The following is a 23,184-nucleotide window of genomic DNA, read 5'->3' on the forward strand; positions in this document are numbered from 1 at the left end:
CAGAATTCACGGAAGTTACTGCCGGAAGGGAGATAACTTGAAACGATAATATGGAAGACTCCATTTCGCCTGAAGGGGTGTTCTACGATGTGGAATATATTTATTTTAATCTAAATGATGCATATGATTTAAAATTATGCAACATCAATAACCCTCAATAGCAGACATGTACATAGAAAAGATCCCATGAGTTATAAATTAATTAATTGAGTGGGGAATCCAGAGCAACCATTCAATCTAAAACCCCTTAAAGTCAAGAAAACTATACACATGCGCATAATTTCCAAATCAAACCCTGGACCAAGATATATTAAATGCTTATTAAACGACCTAGATGGTTCTCAATTTCTTTATGGAAGTACAATCTCAAATATCAGTTTCATAACGGTAACATATAAGAAAAACTCCACTTCAGTTCTTATATGACAGAAATAGATTTATCGGTATTCAGAGAACTCTCGCATTTTATCAAAACTGGGAATTCCCTCTGACGTGTTTCTAAATTTATAACTACACTAAATATAAATACTGCTTAATTCTGATTTTCCGTGTTGTTAAAAACACGCATCGAAGTCAAGGGAATTATCAAACATGAAGATTATGAAAAGAACATTATAGGAAAGTTGATTAAGTGCAATCCCTTTGTTTGTTTTTACCTTTTAAAGCAAGACAATCATAAGAATCTGAGATGTTCCTTAATGTTTAGAATAAAACGATTGACGTGAGGGAAATTGCTCTGAGCCACCGGTATAAGTCTACAGATTCCTTGAAAGCAATCGTATCCCAAAAACTACATTGCTTTATTCATATTACATTACCATGGTCTTGTCCTCAATATGCAGGTTATTTGCCAAGGGACACTGAACAGTCATTCAGCTTTTAATTTACAACTACAGTACTGTTATTCCTTAAATAGCCTACCATGATAAATTGTTCAACATAACTGATTCTTCGGACTCTGTTGGACTTGTTTACAAAGAAGGTCAATAATAATACAACTGAAATAACAAAAGAAAAACATTAAAAACATATCTCATTTAACTTCCTACATGGGCCCCTTCTCTACACAAAATATAGTTTGTAATAATGAAAATTTAAATCACAAAATTCAATTCAACGAAAAATAATTTCAATGCTAGATGACTGTCAGCAAACAAGGTGTAAATCCTGCATAAATTAATTACACCAATTCCAAATACAGTTGACTTATTACTTATGAACTGAAACAAGATGTTTATGTGAGCTAAAATGCCTCCTTCTATAGCCATATTGCAAATTAATTAGTGGTAAATTAGTCAGTTTGTCAATCAGAGAAATCAAAGCACTGTAATCGCTATAGGCAGTTAATAAAAAATATGTTGAAAACTGTGGCAGTGTTGCTTAAATAGTCATGACACGGGTTATGTTCTTCTCATATATTTTATGATACATGTAGTATGATACTAAACCCCTAACGGGAGGGATTGTGCCTGATATTCATATGATGAAGACATAATCTTTCAATCAGTTTAATTGAGGTCTGGAGCTGGCATGTCAGTTAACTGCTAGTAGTCTGTTGTTATTTATGTATTATTGTCCTTTTATTTATTTCCTTTTGTTACATCTTCTGACATCGGACTCGGACTTCTCTTGAACTGAATTTTAATGTGAGTATTGTTACGCATTTACTTTTCTACATTGGCTAGAGGTATAGGGGGAGGGTTGAGATCTCATAAACATGTTTAATCCTGCCGCAATTTTGCACCTGTACCAAGTCAGGAGCCTCTGGCCTTTGTTAGTCTTGTATGATTTTTAATTTTAGTTTCTTGTGTATAATTCAGAGTTTAGTATGACGTCCATTATCATTGTACTAGTATACATATTTTTTAAGGGGCCAGCTGAAGGACGCCTCTGGGTGCGGGAGTTTCTCGCTACATTGAAGACCCATTGGTTGCCTTCGGCTGTTGTCTGCTCTTTGGTCGGGTTGTTGTCGCTTTGACACATTCCCCATTTCCTTTCTCAATTTTATATCTCATTTTTCAGATTTGTTTTTGTCATGTGCTGTTCTCCTTTCCACTATCCTACACATTTTTCTCTAACAATATATCATTTGTTTTCAAATGTTTATTATTCATTTTTAAATTACTTTCAAAAATGTATCCTTCGATGATTAAAAGTGTGAGAAGATGTGTGTACGCTGTCCCAGGTATGGGGAAGTTTTGTTGAAGGGTCTTGCCAGAAGTAATTAGATATAAATTAGACTGGACAAATGCCTAAAAACTGGAAAAATACCATGCATTTGAAGTTATCAAACCTGGACAGATAATAAGTCTACTTAAACTAAATATGCATTGATTCGATTGTATATTTTTGTTTTAGATATGACATAATAAAGTCTGATTTTGAAATCAAGTTTAAGACTTCAAAGCCTTACTTTTACCATATTGTCATTCAAAATATTTTTGGATTCATTGCAAATGCTTGAAATCCAATGCTATCATTGCTCCAAATCAAATGACTGACTTTGATTACTGTGTCTTATATGTTTTAATAAACTTATTGGTTTTATCAAAACATGAAATGGCTGTTTCATAGCAATTTAACTTCATGAAAAGTTAATGGTCCATCTTTAGTCTAAAAGCTAAAAGTCCTTATCAAAGAAAATCACATACGAGTACGAATTTAATGTCAAATTAATGTCTGAAGAAATTATTGACATTTAAGAAACTAATCTAACTAATTTTGAGTGAATGAGTTAACCAAGTTTAAAATGTTGATGGTTAAATCTATGTCTGAAATCTTCTAAATCAATGAGAATATTTCCGTCTGATCAAATAATTCTCTGGTGAACCATTTCTATTAATTACTTATGTCACTGTCACTGTATATTAAATTACTTCTTATTTAGACATGACTGGTGAATAAAGTGACTAAATTAATTGGTATGGTAAAAAGTGACCCATTTTTTATCTCCACATATAAATTGATGAATAAGATTTTCTAGGATGACAGCTATCATACAAAAAATACAATGTCTCAGATTGATAAATTGTCTGGGATGACACAAATCAAACAAAAATGCATTGCTTTACAATGGAAATTCTCCCTACTAATCTTATAAAAAAAACCTCTGAAGTCATTGGAAGTAACATTCAATATGCATAACACAAAAAAGTTCAGTTTCTAGCTTAGTTACAGCAATTGATTTCAAAAAACATTTTACAAATATATACTTCATACTTGTAAGGCATGCATATTTCAGTTTCCTATATATTATGGTTTGTGAAAAGAGCTGTGTCTGTATTATTTTGACTTCTGCTTTCATATAAATTATCAATATCACCCCAAAAAAACTTTTACAAATAAATTGTGACGAACTCCATTTAAAATTCTTAGTTAACAGCTAAAGAATTATGTACATACCTAAAAATCTATACAGCAAACAGAGGACAAGGGTCCATATAATAAACCATGGATTCCAGTTGTCAGGTTCAAACATTCCGTTCTTAAACAGAGCTATACCCAGGAATACAAATATTATACAATCACTGATGGAACTGCAAAACAAAAAGAAATACCAAATAAATTCATACAAGTCATGTAAACTAAATAATAAATTAAGATGTATCCATCAAATTCATTTCATTCATAATGCGTATGTTCTATTTTTAGCAAAAAGGGCCATGTTGGTTGGCAGACAGAAACTGCAATAGTTTTTAAACTGGATATCTAAAGGATGATTGTGACCAAGTTTGGTTCCAATAGACAACCTAATTTAATTGAAAAAAATTGTAAAAGTTAATAGATGATGTATGAAGGACGACTAGTGATGAAAAAAGCTCACTTGACCCTTTGGAGTCTGGTGAGCTGAGCATTTTTCATCTTAAAAGAAAAATTCTTCTTTATTGACAAAATATGACCATATTACCTCATCTTTTAAATAAACCAGTCAACTCTAACTTACCTTTGCATTTTACTGAAGTATTTAACAGTTGTATGAGATTTTGTTGATATGTTGTGGAATGCATACTGTGCCTGTGTTAGTCCACATGCTATAAGGCTGTATAATAGAACAAATTGAATCATATAGACATACTTTTGAGTTACAGCTTTTAATACAAAGAGATTTGATGTATATGTGTATGAGACAGAAACCTAACAAAAAGTATTATCAAGAAGACTGGGTTCACATGTCTAACTATGGATTGTACCTAAGGCCAATACAACATTTTTCTACAATATCTTGGTTCTTTAGAAAATTTGTTGTTGTTGGTAGTTCTTTCATATGCTTAAGGACTCTTGATGTTTAAAGACCTCACCCATTATATAGATATCTCTGCTTACAGCTGAAGATGTTTTTTGGTTATTTGAGTTGTTGGGTTTCTGCCCATTAACACATTTCCTCTTATTCATGTCAAAATAACCTGACATTCTAAATTACCATTTATATTTATACCATAGTAAATTCGATTATAAATATCTGACAAACATTCTGCAGATACAATGATTAATACTTAAGCTGAATACTAGCAGAATGGGAATTGAAATGAATACTAAATTAAAGCTGTCTTTAACTGACATCTGTACCACATTCTATAGTCTTTATTTAGGATGTGAAGTATTTTCGTGAATACAACATAATTGAGGTATCAGAATCATACAGACTGAAGTCGTGGTTAGAAATGCTGCATGTTAATGCTTTATAATAAATCGTGTTCTCAAATTGATCCTTTACTGTAACTAGCTTATTAGACTGTTGAATATTAGTGCACCATAATAAATCGTGTTCTAAAATTGACCCTATACTGTAACTAGCTAATTAGTCACTGTTTCTAAAGTTTGTTCGCTGTAGTCACAACATTTGTACTTCTATTCTGATAGTTTTATTGATCACATGATTTATCATAGTGTAGATGCCTTAATTGCAAATTCTGTATTTCTGTGACGTGAATTCTTAAATATCAACTATATTACCATTTCGTCAAACACTGTAGCAGTTTATTGAGTAAAGTGATTGCATGTTAGATTAAGAATAATAAATTGTGAATGGAAATAAATTCAATAAAATTATGTAATTTGTCTTAAATTTCATTTATTTGCCATGGTCTCTAAACTTATTTTTTTTTTTATAAATTCAATATCAAGATTTGTTCTGAACACTTTTCTGTAAAATTTAAGAGTTATTTAATCCTGACAAAATGACTGCCAATTTATAAAAGTTATACAGGTAAGTTGACAATACTAAACATTCAATTGTATTACTATTAGAATATTAGATTCATCCAATAGAACTACATTTACCTTATAATTCCTGAGAAATGAAAGAGTTCAGCCATGAGATATGACATGTAGGCCAACACAAATACTGATAATGGTTCTATCACTGCAAAACAAAAGAAAAAATATAATTTCATTAACAAGTATAGAAAAAATGTGACCTAGTGGTTCCTCAGGGAACTGTTTAGCTCACCTTGATTATGTGCAAAACTTTTAAGACTAAATTGACAAATATTTTATCAGAACATTTAAGAATTGAATGCTCTTTTTTGTAAATTTATTGGGGTGTAAAAGCGTTGACCGAAGTACATTTTGTATGAAGCGCGGAAGCGCTTCATACTTAAAATGTGCGCACGGTCAACGCTTTTACAACCCTATAAAGTTACAAAAAAAAGCATTCAATACTTATAATTACATTTTTACCTATAGGATCACGAAAACACGCCTTTTATCAAGTTTTTATTTTATTTACCTGTGCACTTTATTGTGGGACCTCGTGTCATCATGAATGAGAAGTTTTATTGAGTGATACAACTGCTTAAGGAATAACACATTATGTGCAGTTAGCCAATCAGAATAACGTATTGTAATGAAACATACATCTGATGTAATTATAATTCTGTGAAGAATCCATAAATATTTACTCATTGTTGAATACCACAATCTTCATAAAAGAAATGGAAGTTTCATTTTTTAAACAGTGGAAAGAGATAACAGCAACCTATCAAAATTAGCTCACTCATTTTCCTCTTCATATTCTTATCATATGTACACACCCGTGATATCGCGGGTCCGTGACTGAATTAAAGTATATAACTATGCCTAAGCCTTATTTTAGTTATTGGTATTGTCATCTGATAAAGTCCTGTCGATTATAAGATACACATTTTTCTCTGCTTTCAAATCTTTCTGTTTGAACCCGTCGACCTGGAACTTATCAATTATTGGAAATATTAATTATTTGGAAAACAAAAGGTCCAGGCTATTCAGGAATAGGGTATTTTTTAATCAACAGCATTGTCCTATATATTAGTTATCTTAGAAAGTCTTGCTGATTGCTGAATAAAGCTACAATAGGGAACAATTTGACAATGATTGAATTTAGTAGTGTCAGCCCTTTGATTATGACCCGTGTATATAGCAAAATCCTAAATACACCGTTTGGTGGTGCGCCTGTCAAATGCGGAACGTACAGATAAGGTAATATCTAACAGGTGAATATACTATTGGTATCGGTATCGGATTAGACCCGGAACTTGTTAATTATTGGCAATATTAATTATGTGGAAAACAAAAGGGTCTGGAGTGGTGTAATTTTTAATCTACACCATTGTCCTATATTAGTTATATATAGAGTTGAATTCTTTGATTTGTCGTTTTTACCCGATGACGGCTGACAAATTGGACCTCGTAATTTTAGTATTATAGATACATTAGGGGTGAATGTTTTATTTTAACAGTGCAAACATTGTGTGACAGTTATCAAGGCCATTAATGGTAGTACTTAAGAGGAGTTTACTTAGTGAGTTTCATACTGTTTTGTCTTCATAATTTTGAGACAATAAGGAGGGGAGCTCCAAAGAACGAAGGTACCTACCAGTACATACATCCAGATATTCTATTTGGTCAGTTAACTAATTGATTGAAATAAGATTATCCCCTGTTCTAATTGATTGATATATTATCAATGATTTAACCAAGACCATACTTCTGTAGTAAGATTGTCAGCTATTCCTGAAGAAATTGTTTTATATATAAATGTATCAATAAAAATTGAGTGAATATGACAATATTTCAGAATGACAGAGTTATAAATGCACTATTCATTGGTGATCCTTTTTTAATCATTCTATACATGTTAATAAGTTTCACAATATGTTTTCCATGAAAGGTCACAGCATGTCTGTAAAATGATATTCATCAGAAAGTTTTCTTTGTCATGGAAATAAAATTCTCCTGGGAAACATTTGATTGATACCAGCTATAACAAGAAATATCAATGGGATGGAAATTTCTCTGCAATTTTTTTTTCTCAGGAAAACTTATAGCGAACCCTATGATAGTTTTCCATAGATTCACCTGCAAGTTACCTGTCGATTTAAACTTTTGGCAGTTCTATTGTCCCATCTAACAAATACAACAGGTATTGTTCTCTGTATAGTTTATTCACCAGGACCTTTAAATTTCTTCTAGGAGAAATATATCACTCATTGATTAATATACCTGAACAAAAAATTGAACTGTCAATGATGAAAAAATACTTATACCAATACTAAGAAAGGACTCACAAAACTGCATGTGGTGTTGTATTTATTCAATACCAAAAACTCGTTTTTAATGTGTTCAATATTAATAATGATTTAAAAATTAAACGTTGATTTCTGATCAAATATTCAATAAATATTTTTGTGTGTTTGATAAATAAAAATTTGAATATTATTATTTTTAAATTAAGGTCTTCATAAACATAGTCTATAAATTAACAACAACAAAAAACATGCAAATTCATTGGAAAATACTAAAAAATGTGTCTAAAATAAACTTTTTATTATTAAATCAGATTTTATATTGAACAGATTGAAAATTTATTGAATAAATACAATATTACATACAGTTTATGTGAGTTTATAGAAGTATTTCAATAAAAAAACAGATAATTTTTTGGTCAGGTAAATTAATCAATGAGTGATATATTTCTCCTAGAAGAAATTTAAAGGTCCTGGTGAATGAACTATACAGAAAACAATACCTGTTGTATTTGTTAGATGGGACAATAGAACTTACAAAAGTTTAAATCGACAGGTAACTTGCAGGTGAATCTATGGAAAACTATCATAGGGTTCGCTATAATATATATTCAAAAAGAAAAAGGATTTTAAGAACAAGTACACATTATTTTCCTTAACTTGTTCCATATTCACAAAGATTTATATTCACCTTCTTTTTTCTAAACCTGAAAGTCGCAAAAAATAAGTTGGTTTACAGTATATAAGATTCAGATGCACTCTTAATTGTCTTCCAACAAGGCAAGTCAATTTACTTGATTTTATCCTTACAAGGTTAAATATAGACCAATTAAACAGTCAAATTCAAACACCATTAAGAAGTTGACTAACACTTACCTCTCACATGCTCTGTATATTTGGTAATTACTGCTGTTATCATACCAAACACTACACCAATCCCAATACCGCCAAAACTTACTACAAAGAAACTTACGATGCCTAAAAATACCTAAAAAAGATTTTAAATAGTTATCATCCCTATGCAAATAAACTCATCACAGATACCTGGATTGAAATTTTGCAGAAGACTCATCAGTGACGCTCAAATCAAAAGAGTTAAAAAGGCCAAATAAACGAATATTTCAGTGGAAGGCAAAACCTAAAATAAATTATTTCTTTAACTATGAAAACTTAACCTTAGTCACTGAAGCATGAAATGAGGTCAAGGTCAGGTGAACCCAGTCTGATGAACATGTAGACATTGCAAGGATCTAATAAACCATAAACCAATTATCACATTACTCATAATAATTAAGTATTTCATTTGAAACGAATTTCACTTGCCAAAAAAACTTAACATTTTTTTCAGCATTTGCTGAACCTTGAAAATGAGGTCAAGATCAATAGACATTTGACATATATTAATAAAAATAGTTCTCTATCACTAACCTCAGAAACAGGAATTTCTGGTTCCATCAGATTAAATGTTTTCATTGTGTTGTATATCACCACAGTCACAGCATCTGAAATAAGATATTTTATTTTATTAAGTTGAATGTAGGGGAAGATAAACATTTTAATAACACTGGATTCTGAAAAATGTCAGTATGATTAAGATTAAACCTCTCATCTCTCCTATTTTTCTGAAATTTTGCAACATGACATATAAAAAGACAATAGAAAATGAGAGTTAAGATTACAATCAGACTGGTAACAAGAAGAAAAAGAAATTAAATGAAACAAATACTAGCAGTTAAAAGATTTCCAATCTACAGCAAACCAATAAGATTTTGACAAATTATCACTGGATTTATTGGCTATTTCGTGTTTTCCAGTTTTATAGGTGGAGGAAGCAGGTGTGCCCAGAGAGAACCACAACCTTTGGAAGGAAAACTTGCAACGCTCGCTCATTCATGATTGGAGTCAAAGCACCTGCATTATGTCATTTGTTGTAGACAGTAGGATTAAATAAAACTTTTGTAAAACAACAAAATAAAACATAACTTATTAAATGTTCTTATTTTTGAAATTTTTGTAACCTTGAAAATTTCTTAGACTAATATTCTATTGGAAGAAAACATTTAAAACATTATATACTATCCATAACTTGTCAATACTGTCTATGTCAATTAACTCAGAAAATTGAATATAAAACTGTGACACTGATGTCCCTAGCTGATGTGACAATATAAAAACAATAGCAAAATCTGGTAAGACCTACACAAATGTTTCTAGGCTTTGTTCCTAATGTTCTGCTATTAATACTAATTGCTTCTATGTAATGGTAAAACTTATGGAGATTACAGTATCTTTCAGAACACAAGTTCCAAGTTCAGTTTATTGGCAAATTCAATTTACTATTAATGTAATCACCATGGTTTTCACACGAAATCTAGTTACTACGATAATGTGAAAGTGATTGATTATTGGTCAGCGGTAAAATTTTGTCAACTGAACAGAATTTGATTCCAGTTTACAGTCATGAAAGCCACATAATTAAAGCTTTGGCAAATTGCCTAGAAACGTAAATTTCTGACCTGTCTGACATTTTGCTTCAACAGTAAAACTTTTAATAAAAGGAAATAGGAATGTGTGACATTTGTGTTGTGAAGCTTAATCCTAACAATTATATTTACAGTCAAATCAAAACAATTATATTTACAGTCAAATCAAAACAATTATATTTACAGTCAAATCAAAACAAATGAACTAAACATGCCTAACTTAAATAACTGTTGATGGAGTATGTACTTTAATTTACAGAATAAGTCCATAATGATCTGCTATTAACCCTACATTCCACAGTCGATAAAGAAAACAATCAACATGACATGTTCACTGTCATACTTATAATTGATGATATCAAGTGGAAAATGTACTTAAAACGATTGAATTGACACTTTTAACGTTTGTATTGACATTTTTAAGGAAGTTTTGAATACAATCAATGGTATTGATCTCCTGAAACTACAATCTAGTCATTTCAAAGAGAAAATTTGAACCACAAAATGAAAGATAACATATACATTTGTAAATAATACACATCTCTGTAGGGGCTTTTATAAAGGCAGTTTTGCTAACAGATTGGGAATACTAGTATGTGATATTCAATAGCACTTCCTTAACTACATTGATGCTACCAAATCTATAAAAAAAATCCAATGCAATTTTTATTGTATAAGTCCATATTCAATCTGATTATGTATTATAAACAGAATATAATATTGGTAGTTGTAATTGTTTTTTGTTTTTTTTTGGAAATAACAATTGTAAAGTCTTCTGTCAATCTATATAAAATAAGAGAAAAAAAAGAGAGTGACCTTGACCTTTGACAAACAGACCGAAAAGTCTTCATGATTCTTATTCTTTTAAAAGGGCATGCTCATGAGAATAACAAAAGCTTGACATATGGTTTAAATTAATGTAATTTGATGATAAAAAATTTTGTCCAAATTTCAATTTCTGCTATGACCTTTGGCATAGTGATGTGACTTGACCTTTGACCTTCAGTGACCTTAAAATAAATAATAAGTCTCTTCCACACTCAATGGTGCATTATCAAAGCAAGCTTTGTACAAAATGAAAGATTTTTTTAAGAACAGAAATATTGATGTCTGGATGCCTGGACAGCATTCATCTTATCATATTTACCAAGGAATGAGCTTTCAAATTGACAGCAAACCAGGATTTCAGTAATTTTTAACGACTCTTTAAGGCTTTTTTGACCTGCCAAATTTATATTTCTTTTTCAATCTGTTAATTACTGGCATATTTATGACTCTTTTCCATTCTACCAAGGACTAAAACTTCTGAACAGCAAATACTTTTAATTCTATTTTCAGTTAGTGTATGAAAGACAGAATTTGCACATCAGTTAACTCATTTAAACAACCTTTAATACTGATAAAATTGAGAATGGAAATGGGGAATGTGTCAAAGAGACAACAACCCGACCAAATAAAAAACAACAGCAGAGGGTCACCAACAGGTCTTCAATGTAGCGAGAAATTCCCGCACCCGGAGGCATCCTTCAGCTGGCCCCTAAACAAATATATACTAGTCCAGTGATAATGAACTCTTAATGAAGCCTTTCTGTATCCTTTATTGGTATCGCATCATTTTCTAAATCATGAACTAGATTTTAGAATTATCAGCACTTTATTGATGCCTTCGGCAAAATTATTACCTAGATTATAAAGCAAAATTTAAAGCTGATATAAAATTGTAACATGGAATTTTTTTGTTTTATATCTAACACATCAAACTTGGTAGACGATCAGGTTAACCTTCAAACATAAGAAATAAATAATGACTATATATTTTTTTGTTCATTTTTTTATGTGAAAAAAGGTTTATTACTCCTAGAATTTCATACATTTGTTATTTATTTCTTTTTCTTCATATAAATTTGAACAAAGGCATTTTCAAAAATGGCCTTTGATATCAAATATCATTGGATAAATTTTCCTTTACAAACCCTATCTTAGATAACTACATTCTGACCTTCATATTTATCTGTCAATAGAGTTGAGGGTGATAGTAAGAAATAATCAATGTTTTACATAAAAAACAATTCTTTATCATGTGATTAATTTTCCTGTAAACAGAGTCAATATTGTTTATTTATCATGATTGTCATGCAATATGACTATTAAAGGACAATCATGAGACAACCTTGAGATATGGTAGTCAGATAAGCACCGGTTATCAGTTAGATATACTCGAGAAGAAATACAAATTTGGTGTTTACATATTGTTAACGGTCAAACTCGTCTCATAAATAGTAATAGAATCCTTTTGTAAATGGTGGATATAAAACACAATTCTAACAATTCTTTATTACCCATAGATCAATATACAATGTATGTTCTTTGAACATGAAGAGTTCTTTTGAGTAATTGTTTGTCTTAGGAGTAAAGCAAGTCTTAATTGAGCTTCTTATAACTCAGTTGCATAAACTTAGTCTTCTGTGCACGATTTTATCATTTTTAAACGCAAATATATCATTTAATTGTCAATTTTTTTGTCTCTCTGACTGTTATGATTTAACAAATATAGCAGCTCATTAAATGCTGTGTTTTGATTCTGAAGTTAACAGATTGTCACTTTATAGTTAACAATCAACAAAAAGCATTGATATTGAGCACATGTTTAACATGTACAATCAGATAATTGTTTATTTAAATGACAGATCCATGCTTATTGCGATCACCAGAATTTTTACGAGGAGGTTCGCGCAAAGGTCAGTTTGCATACAGAAAATATGTCGGCGAATTGTTTCCTGGAAGCAAGCAATTCTAAACAAGAATGTGTCCTCAGTACACGAATGCCCCACTCGCACTATCATTTTCTATGTTCAGTGGACCGTGAAATTGGGGTAAAATCTCTAATTTGGCATTAAAATTAGAAAGATCATATCATAGGGAACATGTGTACCAAGTTTGAAGTCGATTGGACTTCAACTTCATCAAAAACTACCTCGACCAAAAACTTTAACCTGAAGCGGGACAGACGGACGAACGGACAACGAACGAACGGACGCACAGACCAGAAAACATAATGCCCCTCTACTATCGTAGGTGGGGCATAAAAAAGTAAACTACTTCTAAATGTGGACAAATTAAAGAATTTTCTTCAGAAATAAGTATTTGTACTTAAGTTTAATAATGAAAACTATCCAGTTTGTTATAAAAGACATGCATAATTTTTTTTTAATTTGAGGTTTCATATGACTTAGAAATAATTCCTTCATGCCATGCTCTATGCTCATTTCAGAGAGGTATGCATTATATTTGTCAACATCTTTATATCAAGCATAAGTTTAAAATGTTAAGAAATGTAATATAGAACATGGCATGATAGAATTATTTCAATTCTAATAAAATAAACTGTTATCACAGAGATATGTCTCGCTTTTTTGTAATTTCGATAATGCAAATGTTGAAATAAAAAATAGGAACACTTTTTAAAACATGTAAGTTTAGCAAATATTCAAAGTCAATGAACTATGACTGAAGGTACATGGCTAAACAATCTCCATGGAAATGAGATGTGCCAATGCTAATACAACTGCATACCAAATACCATTGACTTATCATAAGTACTTCTCTTTAATCCAACCTTAACACAAACTAATACATGTAAACTAAGCAAAATTTCAGTCAATAAACCATAACTGAGGGGGAGGGTAAAAATAATTTCATGGTAATGAGATGTGTAAATGTTAATATAACTGCTTACCAAGTATCATTGACCTACCACTACTGGTTCCCCATAAACTGACCTAATCACAAACTAAAACATGAAAACTAAGCAAAAGTTTCAAAGTCAATAGACCATGACTGAGGGGGCAGGGCCAAATAATCTCCATGGAAATGAGGAATGCCAATGCTTATACAACTGCATGTTAATTATCATTAACCTACGACTAGTTGTTCCCCATAAACTGACCTAATAAATCACAAACTAATACATTAAAACTAAGCAAAATTTCAAAGTCAATAGACCATGAATGTAGGGGCGGGACCAAATAATCTTCATGGAATTGAGATATGCTGATGCTTATACAACTGCATACCAATTATCATTACTTTACCACTAGTGGTTCCCCATAAACTGACCTAATCACAAACTAATACATGAAAACTAAGCAAAAGTTTCAAAGTCATTAGACTATAACTGAGGGGGCGGGGTAAAATAATCTCCATGGTAATGAGATGTGCCAATACTTATACAACTGCATACCAAATATCATTGACTTACCACTAGTGGTTCACCATAAACTAGACCTAATTACAAACTAATACATTGTTGACGCCGCCGTCGCCGGAAACAGAATACCTATGTCTCGCTTTTTTACCCTGTCAAGCGAGACAAAAATCAGAACTTTTGAACTTTGCTTTGAAGGGAACCTATAAGACACATTAGAAAAGTAACCATTTTGATTGGATAAAAAAATGCAAACTTACTTTAAAGAATGGTCTTACCAAAAAAAATGTCCATTTTGGTAGGGTGTTGTTCAAAATACAACTTAATTAGAACATTGGTTTGTTTAGAAATCAAACGAAGAGGGTCATTAAAGAATTAGGGCTTGTATCATGATTTAATCACTATCACATAAATTTAGTTAGACTCACCGTTTAATAAAGATTCACCAAACACCAGAAAATACAGCACATTATTAACTCCTATCTCTTGGAAAATGGCAAGAACCTGAAATGTCATAAAATACCAGAATAACAATTACATAGATATGGTACGAGAGCCAATGAGAATACTCTCTATCCAAAACATGATTTGTAAACATTTAGGAACTTTGCAAGATTCAAGGCTAAACAGTAAAAGATGTCATATTTTTTCTAAAGGTATAAATAGGATGCTGTGACCTAGAAACTTTCAATCATTGATTATTTGTAGAATTGGGTGTTGATGGATGGCAGATATTTTTTTTTTTTATTGTTTTGATAACATTTATTTACATCTTTCACAGACAGAATGATTTCTATATAATTTTATGACATAAACACCAAACAGTACTTACAGCCACTGGGTCTACAGCAACTATTATGGAACTAAATACAAGGCACTCAATCATTTCTATGTTAGTATCACCCATCGCTCCACTACTAGCCAAGCCATATAAAGTTGGACCTGCAAAGTTAACATCTTTCATAGAAAAGAAAACAATTTTTTAAATTTTTTTTTTTTATATAATGAAAAACATGATCACAAAAAAACATAATAAACTGTCAACTCAAAAGTTAACAGCAATAAATTTGTGACATGTCCTTTCTAACATCCTAGAACATACCTGATAATCAATTATTATCGCCATTTTGTGCATTTTTCCTTTGATATTTTTTTGTGATAATTTTTCATATCATGCTACTTGAGATGGAAAATAATCTCCAGAAACTAAGGAGGCACGTGCCGTTGCTGATGAAATTGACAACGTCGTCATAGGTAAAATAGCGATAAGGCCAATTAAAATTAATTGCTAGATTTTCATCCCCGCCCGCCACTCTCAAATCGTCCCGCCCCGATGTTTAACAAAAATACAATTTCCGGATTTTGTTCATGTCCGTTATCTGGAACCATCAATAATTTCGTTTCATTCCAAACTTCCTGTTTCAAATTTCGTTTTTGTATTGAATCGAGTAACTTCTAACGAAAATGATTAAGTCGACATATTCTGCTGCTCTATGATGACAACATCATATACCGAGAATAGAGATTGATAACGAGAAGGGCATGAATTATTTGAGTTACGAGTAAAATGCCTTGTCCTTGAACGCAAATTGCGGTAGTCACAAGTGAATCGAAAACCGTGTTTTTTTTTCTTTATTTGTACAATGACTTTGTGTCAGGAAATTTGGACTTTGAATGATGTCCAAAGCGCAAGAATCGTAGAACAAATTGGTACAAAAACATGACTGGATTAAAGAAATTGACGCAAGCACGAACTTGTTTAAATTATGACTGTATACTGAGAGAAAAAAGTCGACAAACACGCATTTTAATTATAACAAGCCCATAGCTGTTGTTTTTGTTGACAAACGGCAAACACCCTCTGTAACTGTCCCAATACCCTCAATTTAGTCATTAAACAACAACTACTTTTTGGTTAAGTTCATGTTTTACATCATAATTACTTTCAACACTGCGTTTACATTTTATTCTGTACTCATAATACTTGTGTTGCATACAATTGTACCAAAAAGTAAAATCACAAAAATACTGAACTTAGAGGAAAATTAATTTGGAAAGTCCATAATCACATGGCAAAATCAAATAACAAAGCGCATCAAAAACGTATACATTTTATTGATTTTATGGGTACTACAAACCATTGCTTAGAAAGCACAATAAATTTGGTGTAGGTATAGTCCAACTGAAGAGAGCATTTATCTTCTTTTTGATGTATACTATAAATAGGTTTGCTAAAGCGGCAATTACATGTATAACAGTGGTTGCCAATCAGGGATTTTTATTTAAGAGTTCAAAAAATAGTGTAGAATTTCTTTTACATCATGTATATATACATTATACAAGCTTGTTTTACACTAGTATATACCCGCGGTATGAAGAACTCGTGACGAGGGTTTCATATGAAATAAAATTTAAAAAATAAAATCCTCCCACCCGCCCCATTTAAAAAAAAAATTTGGATGAAAATCTACTAATTAATTTTAGTTGGCCTAAACAGATTATCATTGGTCATCTCCACTCGATTGCTTTTCTGGCTTTCGCCGTACTGGCTCAAGCGAGAAAATCAATCTCGTTGAGATGATCAATGATAATCTATAATTACATATAATATCTAAGCCAATGAGACAACTCTCCACAAGAGACAAAATGACACAGAAAGTAAGAATAAAGGTTAGTGTACGACCTTCCACAACGAGCAAAGCCCATACTGAATAGTTAGCCAAAAAAGGCTCCAAAATGACAAATATAAAACAATTCAAATGATAATACTAACAGTCTAATTTATGTAAAAAACACATTTTTTCCCCTATAGATCTTAGCATCCTCCAATAATTTCATATCTATCTAATGGATCTACCAAAGGTCCAATTTGGCTGCAAACTTATACCATTGACAATACATTTATAAAGAAACATGAAATAATATATAAATGACTATTTTGTTGTCAGATATGATTTAAAAACAAAAAACTTGCATGATGCACAAAAACTATTTGATTATTAAAAAACAGAATTCAAGATATACATACCTATTAGGAAACAATTTAGCACAGTTCCCTGAAAGAAGAGTAAAATATCAAAACTGGAGAATGCAAGCCTTAAATTTTATAAAAGCAATAAACTATTATTACTTAATATAATATATAAAATAAGGCAAATATTCACCAAAACAGAAATGTATAACATAATGAAAATATCTCTACCAGGAGGCTTCTTGGCTATTTATGGATGAACAGACCTAAGTTTTTTAACATATACAACTAAAATACAACTGCATACCAAATACCACTGATTTCTCACAAGTAGGTCCCTCAAAACTGACATTGAAGAAAAAAACTCAAATACTTAAGACTTTCAACTTCACAAATAGGCAAGAGAAGACCCACTGAAATGTCTTGCCTGCTGAACTTATTAAAATGGAATATATTTGCTCCAACTCCATAATGCTGCATGATTAGTAGAGAAGAATCCAACATACATTTTAAAGTCTTTAATTTGACTCGTCCAGCACTCAGGGTGGCAAGCATACAACATTCAATAGAAATGTAGGAATAATATATCATTACAGTCATACGTAAAATTAATCAAAACTGTAATTCAATTTTTAAAGGAAATCTGATTGCATGTTTTTCTTGTGATTTTTGATCCTCTATATATGGAGGTCATCTTGGATTTCAGATTAAAAACGAACAATGCAAGTTTGGTAAAGGACATAATATTATAGAGATCATTTACATCATATAACAATTCATTGTGTTCAGTGTTTCTGACAGGAAAATCATAGTTGTTTCGGCCTGTTAGAACCTTTTATTGGTTCTTACTGTCATGTTTCAGATAGAAGGAATTTGATATTATGATCATTCAAGGCACATTCCCAATTAACTTTGATTTCATTTGGTTTACTTGATTTTTAGAAAAAAAATGTTTTTACAAAAATTAAATGGTGGATGGACCCCAGTAATTAGAAGATATATTTCTGACAGACTGAGCCTAGTAAGTGTACCAATAAAAAGACTATAGACTGATGACATACTCACTATAACAGCATAGATAAGGACAGTCCCCACATTGTCAAAGAAGGTCCTGTCATGTAAACTCCAGGCCGATTCTAAAATTATCCTGCAAAACATAACAAATACAATAACATACAATAGCACTTCCCATACTGTCATGTAAACTCCAAGCTGATTCTATAATAATCCTGTAAAACAGAACAGAGATGATACATACAACAACACTTCTCATACCGTTGTGTAACCTAGCACATCCAGAGTACAAAATAATCCTCTTATATTACAGCAAGGGCAATAACATTAATCTTAAAATCATGGTCTTACAGTAACCTATAATAAAGTTGCTAACATCTACATCATATTGGTGTTGGTGGATAATTGTCTCATTAGCAATCATACCACATCATCTTATTTTTTAATGTCACTTGATTAATATTAAGAACCAAATTGGACCTACTTATTTGTCTTTTGAAATGACAGTAAACGTATTGAAGTTTTCTGTTTGTATTGATAGCAATCCTTTTAGGTTGTCAGTTTGAACAGAAACATGTTTTCTAAGGCAATGGAATAGGTCATACAGGAATTTCTATGACTTTAAAAATGAAATATAGTTGCTGTGGTAGGTATCACTCATTTGTAAATCACAACAACACTTTGAAAGTCATTATAATAGTTATGGCTGTCTTTTAATTAGTAAGATCCTATGTTTATACTCAGATGTCATGTAAAACTAGCCTACTACCAGTTATAGACGTATTAATCTACTTCTTATATGACTGAACTGGTAGCCAGAGTTGAAATCAAGTTTGCATTGTTCTTACAACAAACTTAATGGATTAATACTAAATATTTTCTTAAGATTTTCTAGTCCACTTATTAACCTATCATGCAAGCAATATCACACTTTATAACCTAATCCATGACAATCAATTTTTCTATTTTTACAAATATAGTATATGCATTTGGCCTGTATTTTTGCTGGTATATCATTTTTCAGGAAATTGATATATCAATTTTTTTTTTACTAATTTCAACTGAGCTATGAATGTCAACATTGATTTTTAAATGAATAAAATGCATATTTTCAGCTGCGCTCAAATGCTATAAAACATATTAAGGACAAATCCAACAGATAACTGCAGACTAATAACTGCTGATACGGAACCAATTTAGCTTTAAATGTTAAATTCATATCATGATTTAATTAACTAAGTTGATATCAATAAAATTGTCATCAAATATATTGTTTTATTATACCCTAAAAGGGAAAACATTAAATAAATTAATTGAAATTTTTTTGTTGCTATTTATATTTAAAATATTCTTAAATGAAATCAAGGAAGAAGGAAGAAGGAATTATATATTTTCCAGAGACAACTTTTTTTTATTCATATATATATATATATATGCCAACTGAGGGATACTTGTTATAGAAATATCAACAAATCTGACCAAACAAGTGAAACTGCGAGCTACTGCTCACTGATGATACCCCCGCCGCAAGTGGATAATATTAATAGTGTAAAAATATGCAAGTGTTCGGTAAACAGGAAGTTGTCGAGTGATGAATCTGAAAACGCATCACACGGTATAGCTGACTTATAAAAATCCTGAAACCAAATTTCAGAAATCCTTGTATTGTAGTTCCTGAGAAAAATGTGACGAAAATTTTTAACTTGGTTATCATGTGTAAAATCATACAAGTGTTCGGTAAACAGGAAGTTGTCGAGTGATGAATCTGAAAACGCATCACACGGTATAGCTGACTTATATAAATCCTGAAACCAAATTTCAGAAATCCTTGTATTGTAGTTCCTGAGAAAAATGTGACGAAAATTTTCAACTTGGCTATCATGTGTAAAATCATACAAGTGTTCGGTAAACAGGAAGTTGTCGAGTGATGAATCTGAAAACGCATCACACGGTATAGCTGACTTATATAAATCCTGAAACTAAATTTCAGAAATCCTTGTATTGTAGTTCCTGAGAAAAATGTGACGAAAATTTTCAACTTGGCTATCATGTGTAAAATCATACAAGTGTTCGGTAAACAGGAAGTTGTCGAGTGATGAATCTGAAAACGCATCACACGGTATAGCTGACTTATATAAATCCTGAAACCAAATTTCAGAAATCCTTGTATTGTAGTTCCTGAGAAAAATGTGACGAAAATTTTCAACTTGGCTATCATGTGTAAAATCAGACAAGTGTTCGGTAAACAGGAAGTTGTCAAGTGATGAATCTGAAAACGCATCACACGGTATGGCTGACATATATAAATGTTGATACCAAATTACAGAAAGGGTGGATGTGTAGTTCCTGAGAAAAATGTGACGAAAGTTTCATGGGACGGACTGACTGACGGACGGACTGACGGACGGACGGACAGACAGAGGTAAAACAGTATACCCCCCCTTTTTTAAAGCGGGGGTATAAATATTAACTATAGAGGTACACAACTATATAATAATATAGTGTGTCATACTAAATATTCTAATCCATGAATACATAAGACAAAAACAAAATGTCTCACAAAACAATCCATTGTAATGTGCCTTTATATATTAAACTTCAAAATGAATAATACATTACAACTGTCTAAACTTTCATTTTTGGTCATTCTGAATAATTACAGTGGAATTATGCCTTCGTTTTTTATTATAGATAATCACTTTTAATGATGACGAGAAGGAATAAAAATTCTGAAGGACATAACTCGAAAGTGGTCTATTAATCTGAACTAAGAGTAAGGTGTAAAATAGTAGACTTACGGTGGTAAGAGATACAGAAAAAACAACTCTGAGCTCATCCCTGGCATATCATCAGCATTGGTAAAATTCCTGAAATAAATGACAATATCACAGTGAATGTAAAAAGTTTTCTGCAAAAAAACTAAAACTTACTCAAATGAATAAGCCCACCAAATCCCAAGCACCACTTAGTGTTTAAGATGGTGTCTGCTCTCTACAAATAGGCAGTACTTAGCAAAACATAGCTGTCCTCATCTGAAGAGGTTTTACCCATCACAGTATTATTTTGGTATTCAAAAGGTTGTTTAAGGGCTGTTAGTTTTCTCAATTGAATTGGTCATATTTTTCATATCTGGGCCTTTCTCAGCCGACTTACTATATGGATTTTTCTCATTGTTTGAAGGCTGTATGGTTGCCTATAATTGTTTACATCCATTTCATTTGAGTTTTGGTGGATTATAGTTTTCTCATTTGTAATCATACAACATCTCTCTATTTTTATAAAGGCATTTTTGTAGATCTGATATTGTTGAAAATTTCTGCTGTTTAGTTTCTATCCACCTAAAAAAGTTTCAATAATAAACACAAGAGTGCACACGCTGAAATGTCTCGCCTTCTATACTAATCATTGATATTATGTTGATAGTCCTAAGTATAAAGCTAAGCTTTATTACAACTGTCACATAAACTTAACATTAACCAAGATAACTAAACAAAGACCAATGAACCTTGAAAAAGAGGTCCAGGTCAGATGAACCATGCCAGGCAGACAGGTACAGCTAACAATGCTTCTATACAACATATATAGTTGACACATTACTTATAGTTTAAGAAAAATAGACCAAAACACAAAAACTTAACACTGTGCAATGAACCGTGAAAATGAGGTCAGGGTTAAATAAAACCTGCTCGACTGACATAAAGATAATAAAATATTTCCATACACCAAATATAGTTGACCTATGGCATATAGCATTAGATAAAAAGACCAAAACTCAAAAACTTAACTTTGACCACTGAACCATGAAAATGAGGTCAAGGTCACATGACATCTGCCCGCTAGACATGTACACTTAACAATCATTCCATACAACAAATATAGTAGACCTATTGCATATGGTATGAGAATAAACAGCTGCGCCATGAGCGCATGATACGCCCGACATCTTATGTGGAAGTCTTATGCAATAATCATAAATAGTTTATGAGAAAGTTTTAAGCAATAACCATATATTGTTTTAGAGACACGGTGGGACATGTGAAACCCCCACCCTGTTTTTTTTTTAAACAAGAGTGCACACGCTGAAATGTCTCGCCTTCTATACTAATCATTGATATTATGTTGATAGTCCTAAGTATAAGGCTTAGTTTTATTACAACTGTCTCATAAACTTAACATTAACCAAGATAACTAAACAAAGACCAATGAACCTTGAAAATGAGGTCAAGGTCAGATGAACAATGCCAGGCAGACATATACAGCTAACAATGCTTCTATACAACATATATAGTTGACCCATTACTTATAGTTTAAGAAAAATAGACCAAAACACAAAAACTTAACACCGTGCAATGAACCGTGAAAATGAGGTCACCGTCAAATAAAACCTGCGAGACTGACATAAAGATCATAAAATATTTCCATACACCAAATATAGTTGACCTATGGCATACAGTATTAGATAAAAAGACCAAAACTCAAAAACTTAACTTTGACCACTGAACCATGAAAATGAGGTCAAGGTCACATGACATCTGCCCGCTAGACATGTACACCTTACCATCATTCCATACAACAAATATAGTAGACCTATTGCATATAGTATGAGAAAAACAGACCAAAACACAAAAATTTAACTATAACCACTGAACCATGAAAATGAGGTCAAGGTCAGATGACACCTGCCAGTTGGACATGTACACCTTACAGTCCTTCCATACACTGAATATACTAGCCCTATTGCTTATAGTATCTGAGATATGGACTTGACCACCAAAACTTAACCTTGATCACTGATCCATGAAATGAGGTCGAGGTCAAGTGAAAACTGTCTGACAGACATGAGGACCTTGCAAGGTACGCACATACCAAATATAGTTATCCTATTACTTATAATAAGAAAGAATTCAACATTACAAAAAATTTTAACTTTTTTTCAAGTGGTCACTGAACCATGAAAATGAGGTCAAGGACATTGGACATGTGACTGACGGAAACTTCGTAACATGAAGC

The 23,184-nt window shown here is 31.6% G+C and overlaps 1 protein-coding gene across 1 annotated transcript in view; it reads right to left on the reverse strand.

Annotated features, from left to right (window-relative positions):
• LOC143069807 (uncharacterized) overlaps positions 1 to 23,184 on the reverse strand; it is a 44,186-nt gene that overhangs the window by 9,570 nt on the left and 11,432 nt on the right. The window contains exons 4-14 of the mRNA XM_076244613.1: positions 20,973 to 21,041; positions 18,226 to 18,307; positions 17,218 to 17,245; positions 15,022 to 15,131; positions 14,618 to 14,693; positions 8,931 to 9,004; positions 8,379 to 8,490; positions 5,281 to 5,362; positions 3,944 to 4,039; positions 3,403 to 3,536; positions 922 to 998 (exon numbers count right to left, since the gene is read on the reverse strand). Of these exons, the coding sequence (XP_076100728.1) occupies positions 922 to 998; positions 3,403 to 3,536; positions 3,944 to 4,039; positions 5,281 to 5,362; positions 8,379 to 8,490; positions 8,931 to 9,004; positions 14,618 to 14,693; positions 15,022 to 15,131; positions 17,218 to 17,245; positions 18,226 to 18,307; positions 20,973 to 21,041 (940 nt within the window). The remainder of the gene's footprint in view (positions 1 to 921; positions 999 to 3,402; positions 3,537 to 3,943; positions 4,040 to 5,280; positions 5,363 to 8,378; positions 8,491 to 8,930; positions 9,005 to 14,617; positions 14,694 to 15,021; positions 15,132 to 17,217; positions 17,246 to 18,225; positions 18,308 to 20,972; positions 21,042 to 23,184) is intronic.

This window comes from Mytilus galloprovincialis, chromosome 3 (assembly GCF_965363235.1).
Source record: "Mytilus galloprovincialis chromosome 3, xbMytGall1.hap1.1, whole genome shotgun sequence".
Classification (NCBI taxonomy): Eukaryota; Metazoa; Mollusca; class Bivalvia; order Mytilida; family Mytilidae; genus Mytilus; species Mytilus galloprovincialis.